The sequence below is a fragment of the Herpailurus yagouaroundi genome, unplaced genomic scaffold (genome assembly GCF_014898765.1).
Source record: "Herpailurus yagouaroundi ecotype Mexico unplaced genomic scaffold, PumYag 569, whole genome shotgun sequence".
Taxonomy (NCBI): Eukaryota; Metazoa; Chordata; class Mammalia; order Carnivora; family Felidae; genus Herpailurus; species Herpailurus yagouaroundi.
Genome location: NW_024412786.1, coordinates 2,081,998 through 2,093,478, shown reverse-complemented (window position 1 = coordinate 2,093,478; position 11,481 = coordinate 2,081,998). Strand labels below are relative to the sequence as shown.

Here is an 11,481-nt window from a genome sequence, read left to right as displayed (position 1 = left end):
ATCTGGTCCTTTCAAGGAAGTTTGCTGACCCCTGAAATCTATATTCAGAAGGATGTTCAGAGGCTGTTTAAAAAAACACAGTGTCGGGGGCACCTGGGTGGCTCAGTCGGTTAAGCGTCTGACTTTGGCTCAGGTCATGATCTCGTGGTCTGTGAGTTCGAGCCCCGCGTGGGGCTCTGTGCCGAGCTTAGAGCCTGGAGCCTGCTTCGGATTCTGTGTCTCCCTCTCTCTCTGTTCCTCCCCCGCTCTCCTTCCCTCTCTCTCTCAAAAATAAATAAACATGTAAAAAATATTTTAAAAAATACAGTGTCGGCCTATGAAGCTATAATCTTAAGAAAATGAAGAAAAGAGTATAAAGATTTAGATCTACTCCAAGAAGTCTATAAACTTAAAAAAAAAAAATAGGTTGCAGAACACTGGTGAGAAAAACTACCCAAAATTTGGAAATAAGACCCAAAATGCAACATGTCCTCCCAGTGCTATAGCCATCCGAGGACTATTTAAATACCCATAGGGATGAACATTTGATTTTGCTATTTACCACTAAGTGTTCAGATGCAGACATTACAAGTAGATATTGTGCAGATACAAAACATTTATATCCAGTAGAAAAAATAACTTCCAAAGTTGTATTTCTTATCGCCCTATAGGACATGAACCAGTTTTGTGTCTAACTTAGAATCATACTCTAACACTCCTCTTTAAATGCCTATCAATATCCAGCTCCCCAAGACGTATTACCACCTTACTGAGGGGGAACCCCTCACTGATGGGTTAATACAGCTTGGTTACATGTTCATTCCAGATCTAGCATCGGACTTTTAACATTTTGAAGATTATACTCTGACAATACATATGCTGTGATTCTCTACATATTTTTTAAATTATGCATGTATATGCACATGTACGCACATGTAGTTACATCAAGAAGGGACCCAAAAGGGGCGCCTGGGTGGCTCAGGTGGCTAAGCGTCTGACTTCAGCTCAGGTCATGATCTCACGGTTTGTGAGTTCGAGCCCCGCATCAGGCTCTGTGCAGACAGCTCAGAGCCTGGAGCCTGCTTCGTATTCTGTGCTGTCTCTCTCTCTGCCCCTCCACTACTCACACTCTGTCTTTTCTCCCTCTCAAAAATAAATAAACATGAAAAAAAATTTTTTTGAAGAAGGGACCCAAAAGATACCCACTCACCAAACTATCGAGGGGGTTACCTGTTAGGTACGTAGGAGGTGGAAGGCTCTTGCCTTTTCCTCTGTATGCTTGTGTATCATGCAAATCTGTTTTTTTTTTTTTTGTTTTTTTTTTTTGAGAGAGAGAGAGAGGGTGCAAGTGAGCGAGGGGCAGAGAGGAGAGAGAGAGAGAAAGTGGGGCTCATCTGAAGTGGGGTTTGTTTTTACTGGAAGCAGGGCTCAAACTCACGAACCATGAGATCATGACTTGAGCTGAAACCAAGAGTCAGACGCTTAACTGACTGAGCCACCCAGGCACCCATCGTGCAAATCTTTTACAAGAACAAGTTCACACACTACTTGGATACTTCCTTCAATGGCACTGAGCCAGGGACGCCTGGGTGGCTCAGTCAGTTGAGCAGCTGGCTTCGGCCCAGGTCACGATCTCATGGTTCATGAGTTCAAGCCCCACATCGGGTTTGCTGCTGTCAGTGAAAAGCCTGCTTCAGATCCTCTCCCCCCCCACCCCTCCCCTACTAGTACGTGCTCTCTCTCAAAAATAAACATAAAAAAAATTTTTTTTAATGACACGGAGCCAGAAACCCTAATGCATAAAAGCTCATGTGTATTCACCAGAGAACCGAGATGCAAACTATTGTTTCAGCAGTGGGCCCATGGCTGGGCCCTGGGTGTCACCCCTGTGGTGTGTCAGAACGGGGGTCTCAGGGATGGTTGTGATTAAGGACACTGGGCAGCAAGCATGGTGTGGCAGGAGACTTTGGGTCTTGGCCAGACCTTGAACCTTACTTCTGGGGCAGAGAGACAGGAAGGAGGCCATGGGAGTGGCCAAGTTCATGTTGTCCTTCTACTTTAGTTCCCGGGAGTGTTCATGTCCCTCCACACCATTTCTGCCCGTTTTCCTGGATTCTGTGGTTGAGAGTCCTGGAGTTTTCACCTCTTACACGTATGGAGGAAGTGTTTTCTTCTTGCTTGGAAGTGTCCCTGCCCACTTAGTCTCAGTACTGGATCTTAGTCTCAGTACTGACTCCTTCACTCATGGCCGTGAGCACTTGAGCCGGCACTCCCTCTCTCTACCTCGAACTTGTGCACAAAACAGGATTTATGCCACCAGTCTCACCTGGGACTCCGGGAAAGGACAGAGATGATGGGGTGAAAGTGCTGCGTGCTTGAAGGTGGCAGAGAAGGGCAAGCTGGTCAGCATCAGGCCCCTGAAGAAGAGGATAGAAGAGCCGGGTGCTCTCTGGACATATGGAAGGCCCGGGGAAGGTGCCCGAACAGTTATGGGCACTCTCTCACCTCTTCCCTTCCCTTCGTTCCTCCCCATTAGGGGATGGAGCAGATACTTGGGGCTTGCAATTCAGCCCAGGCCTCCTCACCTGGGAATGCCCTCCGGCTACCCTTCTGGGGCCTAGTCTCTTGTTGGCCGAAGACTTGCTGTAGACCTGCGACATGCCCTTCCGCCGTTCCGAGCCCCGGCTCTGTACAAGTACCCACACTGCCTCCTCTGTGGCACTGTCGAGGGGACTCAGCGAGAAGGTACGCAGAAGCGTACACGGTGTGTGGGCAAGATGATACGGGACGCTGTCCCTTCATCAACCCGATGAAGCCAACAGGCTCCTGCTGGCCTGCACCTGTCACCCTCCAACCTCCCTTAACTCGGGTGCTCCCCTGGCCCCTCATGAACCACTCCTCTATTGGCTGGAACCAGCCTGGATTCTAGAATCTTGTCCCCTCCAATGTCCTTGTGGCCCTGGAACCCCACCGCTATTCCAAACTGTGCACTCTAGAAAGAGAAGGGCCAGCTGCTTCTCCTGGACAGTGTCGGCTTGCTCAACTCCGCCGTCTGACTGGAGTCTACGCTGCCGCCAGGATGCGATGGCGGGACCGGCTGGCTGTGCTCTTCTTTCCAGAAGGCATGATGCTCACTGTGGCCTCACTGATGCTCTTCCTTGTACACCTGAGTGTCTTTGCCAGCGACGTGCACAACTTCTGTGTCACCCACCACTACGACCGCATGAGCTTCCACTACACGGTTGTCCTGATGGTAGACCGGGGCCGGGGCTCAAGGGCGTGGTCGGGGGAGGTCCAGGGGCTGATGGAAACCCCGCTGTTGTCTCAGGGGGCCACTCTCCCACCGGATGGGGCCTACAGTTCTCCCAGGTGATCGGCATCTGCTGGGCCGCCATGGGGTCACTCTACGCTGAGATGACAGATAACAAGTTTCTTCGGTGCTTTTCCCTGACCATCCTGAGTGAGTGGGGGTGGGGGCTGGGCTAAGGGGGAAGGGGAGCTTTGGATCCCTGAGACCTGGCAAAGAGCAGGCAGGGAATGCTGATGGGGGCTCTCTCCTCTGCCCAGTGCTAAATGGAGCCATGTTCTTCAACCGCCTGTCTCTGGAGTTTCTGGCCATCCAATACCGGGAGGAGAGTCACTGAGGCCAGAGGACCGAGCCGAGAAGGGGGAAGGAAAAGGAGGCTTCGGTGTTTTAATAAAGTCTGTCATTTATTTCCACCTGTCATCTCCTTTGTGGGGAGGAGGGTGGGAGGCTGGAGACCCAGGGTAAGCAGGTCAAGACAAACGTTTGAACTGCAGGGGCCCCAAGCCCAGCCAGCAGCCACTCTAGTGGACTTGGCTGGGCCTGGAATCTTAGTGTCTCAAGCTTGAAGAAGAGGAGCGGAGAAAAAAAGCCCCCAGACCTCCCCACCTCAGGCCCCCGGGTCCTAGGCTGGCCCAACTCCAAGCAAAGGCTCAGGAGGGTCCCACACGGATGTGAGGGTTCATGAGCGGGTCCAAGTTGGGATCGCTGTCAGCTGCAGCTCGGCCCAGGCGAGACATGAGGGCAAGGAGAGCCAGGAAGCCCAGAAGCCCCAGGAGCAGCAGCAGCCCTGCCCGCTGGAGCAGGGTCAGCGGCCGCTTACGAGACCCAGCCCGGCTCCTAGGGGGACGAGGGGAAAGTCAGGTCAGGTCCCCGCTCCCTGACGGCCCCTCAGCCCGGAGAGGAACCCCAGTCACAACACTTGTCTTCTGGCCCTAGGGCCACCATTCCTGAGCTTTGTTTCTTCATGCGTGCAGGGTCAACCCTGCACCTGCCCGTTACACAGGTGACTGTGCAGCTCAAACCAGCTGAGGCAACAACTTGTTCTGGAAACTGGAATGTGTCAGGCATGGTAGAGTCACTAAGGTCAGGTGGTGCCAGAGCAGGAAGGGGCCTCAAAGAGCCCAAGTTCAAGCCCCAGATACCTAACGGGCAAGGAAACAGCCCGCGAGTAGAGCAGACCCAAGACTCCTACTGCCAAGCTGCGGCCTCCCTGCACAGCCCAACACGAGGTGTCACTGCCCAGAACAGGCCCCTTTTGTCATGAAACCATCACGCCCAGGGCCTCTGGCTCTCACTTCCTCCCCTCCCCCTTCCTGCCATGCTGCCCCACCTGACCCTGTGTACCTGAGCAGCTGGGCCAGCCAGCCCAGGGCAGGCCGGCGACGGTACTTGTCATCATCACAATCCCCGTGGAGGCCTGGTGAGCGGTCATCGTCCCGCGTGTCATACACCTTCCTCGGGGCTGAGGCTGCAGGGGCAGAGCCACCGGTATCCACAGGCTCAGAGAAACTGGCCTGCAGCAGGGTGGGGGGTGGGGAGGGCAGGAGCTCCTTGCCCTCTCAGCCTGACAGAATGTCTCGGAACCGTGGGGAGGTGATGGCCATGTAAGAGTGAGAGGGGAGGGCCCCCCCGGGGAGGACTCTGGAACCCTGAGCTCCTTACAAGCCAGCCCACTCCCTTTCTATCCTCCTCTAGACTGGACAGTGCCCCGGCTCACCGTGAGTCAAGGGCTCAGGGCTGCCCATGTGGATCACCGTGTGCTGCTCGGGCCGGCTCGGGGAAGCGGGGGGCCGGGGGACTTGGCTGTAGAAGGCTGGGGCGGCGGAAGCGCTGGCAATCTCCTCTCGTTCTGGGGCACCACTGGCTATGGCAAGAAGACAGCTGTCAGCAGAGCAGGGTGGCGAGAGCCCCCGAAGGCAGTGCGGGGCACCGCTTACCATTAAAACTAGACCAGTCGGAGAAGTCAGAGGTGTTGACGGGCTCGGGTTCCGGGCTCGCCACTTCATCGATCTGGAGGAAGGAGCCTATGTCATCGGCCTGCCTAATTATGTCCCTCCCCACCCATCTGGCCCAGGTGGCACCCAGGGCAGATGGTCAGACAGACAAACAGATTCTCACCAGAGGAAGGCCCAGTCCTGCTCGGGCCCAGTTGACCGTGGCCAGCTTCTCTCTCAGTGCAGAAGCCACAGGGCCAGCCAGGTTGGTCGGGGGGAAGATGGGGCCACTGCAGCTGGGGCACTGGTAGCCAGCAGGCGCTGTGTTTCGGGGTAGCTGGGCGGCACGTTCGTTGAGGCAAGCCCAGTGGAAGAGGTCTTAGGGCCCATGAGACAGGGGAGGAGAGGTAAGAGGAAGAAGACACTTAGGACCCCTAGCCCAGCAACTGCCCCCAGCCTGCTCTAGGGACATAGGCGCACATACACCTAAGCCTGCAGCCTTCCTGTCCTCACTTAGGTCCATTTCAGCAGTGTCCCCTAAGACTTGAGCCTTCTTGGTCACCACTGACCCAGTCAAGGTAGATGCTACCAAGATCCCCAGCCCACTAGGAGGGAGAAGCCCACCAGGATGGGAAGAAGATGCCAGCGACCCTTAAAGTGAGTCCTCTCTGAACCTGCACTGAACACAAGATCCTCGGGCTAACAGCTAATCAAGAACAGTTTCAGAAAAAGTTCCTAAACACACACAGGCACAGGGATGCATGCACACACCCACGGACACAAATGTACGCGCGCTTGTACACCTACAGTCAAACACAAGTACCGTCCCCTGTATCTGTACTCGTGGGCACACTAACTTGCACACGTACACATCTATACATTCACGTTTGCTAAAATTCAAGCACTGTCACCCACACATACTCCTGCGACCCCACAACGCACCTGTGTTCGTATGTTCACACGATTTACCCGTTTACTCGTCCCCAAGTACTAAGGAACCCGTTAACACATGTAAAAACATAACCCACGTTAAATTCATGGATATAGATACACACATACACACAACGAGAAATACATACATGGAGCTCTCTTGCACTCGCTCCTTCAAAAAAGTGGAACTAAGACTCCTACACCGCAGTCAGGTCAAGGTCACGACACATGTGACTGCTGACTTCTTTTTGCTGATTTACTGTGGGAAACTCCCTTCCTCTCTCCCTTCAGCTCACTGTTGTCCGACTCTCCTTCAATCCTCAAAACGGGCAGGTAAGCAACGAAGAGCTTTAGGGGCGTCTGGGTGGCTCAGTCGGTTAAGCGTCCAGCTCTTGACCCTGGCTCAGATCATGACCTCACGGGTTCGTGAGTTCGAGCCCCGAATTGGGGGACATCAGTGTGGAGCCCGCCTGGGATTCTCCTCTCCCTCTCTGTCACTTCCCCACTCTCGCGCGCTCTCTCTCTCTCTCAGAATGAATAAACTTAAAAAACGAGAAACAAAAAAAAAAACCTACGAGCTTTAATTTTTAGGGCAAAACACTGAGGTCTAGAAAGGGAAAATGACTTGTCTGAGCTCGCATAGCAGGTAAATAATGTAGCAGGGCTAGAATTTTGGGCTCCAGCCTCCCAAGCTTGGGAGGGGGTGGTTTCCATTGCCCTGCTGCTTAGAGAGGCCCTGGAAGCTGGTCACCAAGCTGGGCCTGTCCTGATCCCTCCCAAGGCGCTCAGGCCTCACCATAACAGACGAGGCGGGTCGTCTCCCGGTTGGCCAAGGGTATGTTGCACAGCCGGCAATTTGGATTGTAGTCGCTATCTTGGAGCCACTGCAGATAGGACTGGACAATGCACTGCAGAGGGAGAGAGAGGTCACAACTGGGGCCCATCTTCTCAAGGCCCAGCTGCTGGTCTCTCATCACAAAGGAGAATCATCCTTTCTTTTGTCCAATCAATAAACATTTATTGAGCCCACAGTGTGCTAGAGTCTGTCTTAAGGGCTGGGGATAGAGTCGAGAACAAAATAAACCAAGTTCCTCCCCTCCTGGAGCTTCCATTCCAGCCCAGGCCCTTCAGAGATTTGGAGAAAACCAATACTGCCTGCCCACCCAGTGCCCTGCTCAGCGGCTCCCATGAAGGACGCACCTTGGCGTGATTGGCTACCAGGCAGTGCTCGCAGACGTTGACCCGGTGTTCGAAGCAGAACAGATTGGTCACCTTCCTCTTGGGGCACTTGCAAAGTCCCATATTCGACCCTGAGAAAGGAGTCTGAGTTAACAGAGAATTCTGTTGTCCTCCACTACGAACTCACAAGCCCAGATGGCTTCCACTCTGAACTCCTCTAGACACCTCTCATTATCGCCCCAACCCCCAATTCCTGCCCACTGCCCCGCTACACCCCTGGCCACGCCCCCTGAACAAATCCCGCCTCTAGTGACCCCCCATTCCTCCTGGATCCCGCCCCCCGCCACGTCCCTCCATCAGCGTCTCTCCGATACCAGCAGCCCCGCCCCCAGGGGCTCCGCCTGAGCCCCACCCCCTCCAAGCCCCGCCCCCACGTTCAATACAGACCCCGCTCTTCGTGTTCCCGAACGACCGCCGCACCGGTCCCGACAGGCGCGAGAGCTGGCCCGGGGCGCGGAAGGACAGACACCGCGCTCAGCCGAGCTCTGCGCTCTCTACCCCGGACCGCTCTGATTATCCCTCCGCTGCCACGTCTCTTCCGGGTGCGGCGCGCTCTGATGACGCTAGCGTGCCACTGGCCCCGCCCCTGCTGACGCTAGACGTGAAGACGGCTGAAGAGGTGAAAACTGAGCACGGCGGCCCTCCCCCCTTGCGTCACTTCCGCTTCCTCCCAGCCAGGCGGGTAATTCGAACGTTTCTGTCTCCGTCGGCCCTCCGGGTTGGCGCGAGCCCTGGCGGCGGAGACCGTGGCGGAGATCGAGACCAAGGCTAATATGTCCGAGAGGCGAACGCGGTCCGGAGGGGCCGCCCAACGCTCCGGTGAGCGGAAGGCGCGCGGGAGCCTGGGGCCGAGCCGTTTGAGGGACGGAGCCCCGTGAGGAAGGCCCTCCCCCACCGCTCTAGGAGGCTCCTTCCCGGGAAGAAGCCCCAAAGGGCTTGTTTGGGAACTTTCTCTCGCCCTCTCCTGAACTTGTTCTCTAGACTCTGAGGTTTAGAGCCCTCCCCTACCTCCTAACTTTTTTCTCTTCCCAGGGCCCAGGACCCCGTCTTCTACTCAGTCTCCGCGGAGGTCCCAGCGGAAATCAGGCCCTGATCTCCCCAGCACCCTCCCTGAAATCTGGCCCAAGGTGAGCCCGGGATTCCTCAGTTTCTGCCTCGGAGGCCGGTGGAGTAATGTGTAGTTCATGTTCACTCCTCTTTTCCAGGCATCCCCTGCGGCTCCTGTCAGAAAGCCCATCGTTTTGAAGAAGATCGTCGCCCATACCGTAAAGGTGAGGGCTAACAGAAGGGTTGTGGGTTGGGAGCCAAAATTGGGGGTGGCTAAGTGATCAGTTATTACTGTCTCCACAGACCCCATCTGTGCACACGCCTCGAAGGAGCCCAAGGGTGAGTTCATTTTCATCTGCTTAGTTGAGTGGGGAGCACTCTAGAAATGGGGCAGGGCATACTGGCTGCTCCCATCTGCCCAGGTAACTGTTTTGAGGTACAGATCTTCCTCCCGTTAGGACGGGGTTACATCCTAATAAACCTATCGTAAGTTGAAAATATCCTAAGCCAGAAATGCATTTCATACACATAATCCTTTGAACGTCATAGTTTGGCGAAGCTTGCCTTAAACGGGCTCAGAACACTTACGTTAGCGCGCCGTTGGGTAAACCATCTAACGCAAAGCCTAGTTATAACAAAGAGTTGGATACCATTTAATTTCTTGAGTTCTGTATGAAAGCGAACAATGGGATGGTTGTACGTTCTATCCATTGTTTACCCTCCGTGATCGCGTATCGGGAACTGCCTGACGAGAGAGTATCTTACCCCGTATCACTAGCCTGGGAAAAGATCAAAATTTGAAATGTGATCTCTGCTGAATGTATATCAGTTTTGCACGGTAATAAGGTTGAAGAATTTTGAGTCCGACCATCAGTAAGTTGGGAACCATCTGTATTTGGAAACAGGTTGCCTTTGGAAACCTACATACATCGCCCGTTTTGCGCACTCCCTGTGGACTTAATAATACATTGTGGTCTTGTGGCGTTCTAATAGTCTATATTGTTTTCCTTGAAGAACTGAGCTGTGTCCCAACTCTTCCTCCTCCTTTCCAGTCTGTCTGCTCTGTTTGTGGGTACTGGTTGTTGTAAGAGAAACGTACAGCATTTGTACTGGTTTAGCAGGAGTTACTAAGGGTGTTTCATTAACAGAAAACCTGTGCCTGGGGAGACAATAAATGGAAAACGCTAGCTGCCTTTTAGGAGCACATGGAACTCCCAGTCAAGTGGGGAGAAAGACCGATGAGCAAACGATAGTAGCCTAGTGTGCTGAGAACTGCAATAAGAAAAGTACTAGAGGTCAGGAAGGCACCTAACCCAGACTAGCTGCCCCTGCGATTGTGTCACAGAAGAAGGAAGGTTTCAACTGAGTCTTTAAAGACAGTAGTGTTTGGGCACAGGAAGCTGTGTTTGCCGCGACCTCTTAATTCACAAAATCCCGAGGCGTGCAGAAGGGCAGCTTGCTCAGTGTGCCTTTGGCGATCTTGTTAGGGGATGGAACAGGCTAAGACAGAGCAGTTCCTGAAGCATGAAAGCCACACTCGGGAGCTTGGGCTCCATCCTTGGCACCGCAGGAGCCTTTGGGGAGTCGGTAGTCCCCGAGGCATGCTGGCGTGTTTCAGAAAAATCCCTCTTGGGTCTGGGTGGAGACCGGGTTGGAAAAAGCCTGCCGCTGGGGACCCGAGGCCAGGTAGGAGGACTTGACTGAAGTGACATGGTGGGGGCCTGAAGGAAGGGAAGGGCAAAGTGATGCTCTGCCCCTCGGCTCACCACGTGACCATCCCATCACATAGGACTCGGCTTAAAGGACACCTCCTGGAAGCCTTCCCTGACCACTTGCACCCTGTCGCTGTTGCGTTTCTCTTCGTAGTTCTCGTTAGGCCTTACAGATACCTGAGAATATTTGCGTGTGGTCTTGAGGGCGGGGACTTCTGCCTCCCCGTGGTAATCCCTCATTCTTGTTGGTTGAATGATAGGTTGATGATATACTGATCAAAACTGCAAGGATTTGGACGGTTGTTTGCCTGTAGGGGATGAGGAGGAAGTAGTCTAGGGTGACCCCCATTTTGTTCAGCATCCCCCCTTTTTTTCAGTTTATTTGAGAGACAATGCAAGTGGGGGAGAGGCAGAGAGAGAAGCGGGGAGAGAGGCGGGGGAGAGCACGCACGCACAAGAATCTCAAGCACACTCTGTGCTGACAGCGTGGAGCCCAAAGCAGGGCTTGATCTCACCAACCATGAGATCGTGACCTGAGCTGAAATCAAGAGTCGGATGCGGGGCGCCTGAGTGGCCCAGTCGGTTGAGCGTCTGACTTCACCTTAGGTCATGATCTCGTGGCGTGTGGGTTCAAGCCCAGCGTTGGGCTCTGTGCTGACAGCTTGGAGCCTGGAGCCTGCTTTGGCTCTACTCGCGTGCTCATGCACTCGCTCGCTCGCTCTCTCTCTCTCTCTCTCTCTCAATAATAAACATTAAATAAGAGTCAAGTGCTTAACTGACTGAGCCACCCAGGCACCCATATTCAGCATCCCCTTTACTAAGACTCCTGGGGCAGATTTCTAGTGCTTGTAGCTAGGAAGTATCTCTCTTGATAACCAACATACTTCTGTTAGACCACAAGAGTGGCGGAAGTTTTCCTGTTTCCTACCTTGTCTTGGCTGCCAGAAAGCTCAGTGTGGAATTTTGTGTACATTTGTTCACTGAGCATTTATGGAATGCCTGCTGCACGCAGGGCTTTGCGGAAGGTGCTGGACGTAGGCAGGGTCACCCAGACGGACGAAGACCCCTTGCTGTCAAGAACCTCATATTCCAGCTGGGGTGATGGTTGACCAGTGAACAAGCCAAAATCTGAGAGTGGTGGCTGCCGGATGAGATAGGTCAGGGTGGCAGCAGTAAATAGCAGTGGTAGGAGGGGCTGGTCTCTGCTCTATGGTAAGAAATACCTTCTCTGAGGAAGCCGCGTTTGAGCTGAGAATAGAATTTTTAAGGAGCCAACGCGTGGACCTCTCTTTTTTTTCTCTCTTGATTGTTTTAAGTTTATTTCTTTATTTTT

At 53.7% G+C, this 11,481-nt stretch overlaps 3 protein-coding genes across 5 annotated transcripts in view; 2 read left to right on the top strand and 1 right to left on the bottom strand.

The window, feature by feature from the left end:
• Positions 1–3,004: 3,004 nt before the first annotated feature.
• Positions 3,005–3,699, top strand: CATSPERH (catsper channel auxiliary subunit eta). 2 transcript variants are annotated; one of them, XM_040465592.1, is made up of 3 exons: positions 3,005–3,220; positions 3,340–3,439; positions 3,547–3,699. In XM_040465592.1, the coding sequence occupies exons 1-3, from the start codon at positions 3,059–3,061 to the stop codon at positions 3,621–3,623; spliced, it is 339 nt and encodes a 112-aa protein (XP_040321526.1). In that variant the 5' UTR covers positions 3,005–3,058; the 3' UTR covers positions 3,624–3,699. The 2 variants fall into 2 exon arrangements, with proteins under 2 accessions (XP_040321526.1, XP_040321525.1); XM_040465591.1 differs by having other exon boundaries at positions 3,005–3,232.
• On the bottom strand, positions 3,669–7,948 carry ZFPL1 (zinc finger protein like 1). Its single transcript, XM_040465589.1, has 8 exons — positions 7,777–7,948; positions 7,351–7,460; positions 6,947–7,058; positions 5,405–5,598; positions 5,224–5,296; positions 5,004–5,150; positions 4,631–4,754; positions 3,669–4,123 (listed from the first exon to the last, which is right to left on the bottom strand). The coding sequence occupies exons 2-8, from the start codon at positions 7,450–7,452 to the stop codon at positions 3,937–3,939; spliced, it is 939 nt and encodes a 312-aa protein (XP_040321523.1). The 5' UTR covers positions 7,453–7,460; positions 7,777–7,948; the 3' UTR covers positions 3,669–3,936.
• Positions 7,949–8,040: 92 nt separating this feature from the next.
• CDCA5 (cell division cycle associated 5) overlaps positions 8,041–11,481 on the top strand; it is a 12,344-nt gene continuing 8,903 nt past the window's right edge. The window contains exons 1-4 of one of the 2 annotated variants that reach the window (XM_040465587.1): positions 8,041–8,208; positions 8,422–8,516; positions 8,595–8,660; positions 8,740–8,775. In XM_040465587.1, coding sequence (XP_040321521.1) covers positions 8,163–8,208; positions 8,422–8,516; positions 8,595–8,660; positions 8,740–8,775 — 243 coding nt within the window. In that variant the 5' untranslated portion in view covers positions 8,041–8,162. The remainder of the gene's footprint in view (positions 8,209–8,421; positions 8,517–8,594; positions 8,661–8,739; positions 8,776–11,481) is intronic. The other variant, XM_040465588.1, reaches the window with a different exon arrangement.

Bases quoted from the DNA above. Each gene is read 5' to 3' on its own strand.
- CATSPERH (XM_040465591.1), top strand. From the start codon at position 3,059: ATGCGATGGCGGGACCGGCTGGCTGTGCTCTTCTTTCCAGAAGGCATG. The intron at 3,233-3,339 runs GTAGACCGGGGC...TGGGGCCTACAG, and splicing joins ACTACACGGTTGTCCTGATG to TTCTCCCAGGTGATCGGCAT. The intron at 3,440-3,546 runs GTGAGTGGGGGT...TCCTCTGCCCAG, and splicing joins CTTTTCCCTGACCATCCTGA to TGCTAAATGGAGCCATGTTC.
- ZFPL1 (XM_040465589.1), bottom strand. From the start codon at position 7,452: ATGGGACTTTGCAAGTGCCCCAAGAGGAAGGTGACCAATCTGTTCTGC. The intron at 7,059-7,350 runs GTGCGTCCTTCA...CTCCCTCTGCAG, and splicing joins TGGTAGCCAATCACGCCAAG to TGCATTGTCCAGTCCTATCT. The intron at 4,124-4,630 runs GTACACAGGGTC...TCGTCCCCCTAG, and splicing joins TGGCTGGCCCAGCTGCTCAG to GAGCCGGGCTGGGTCTCGTA.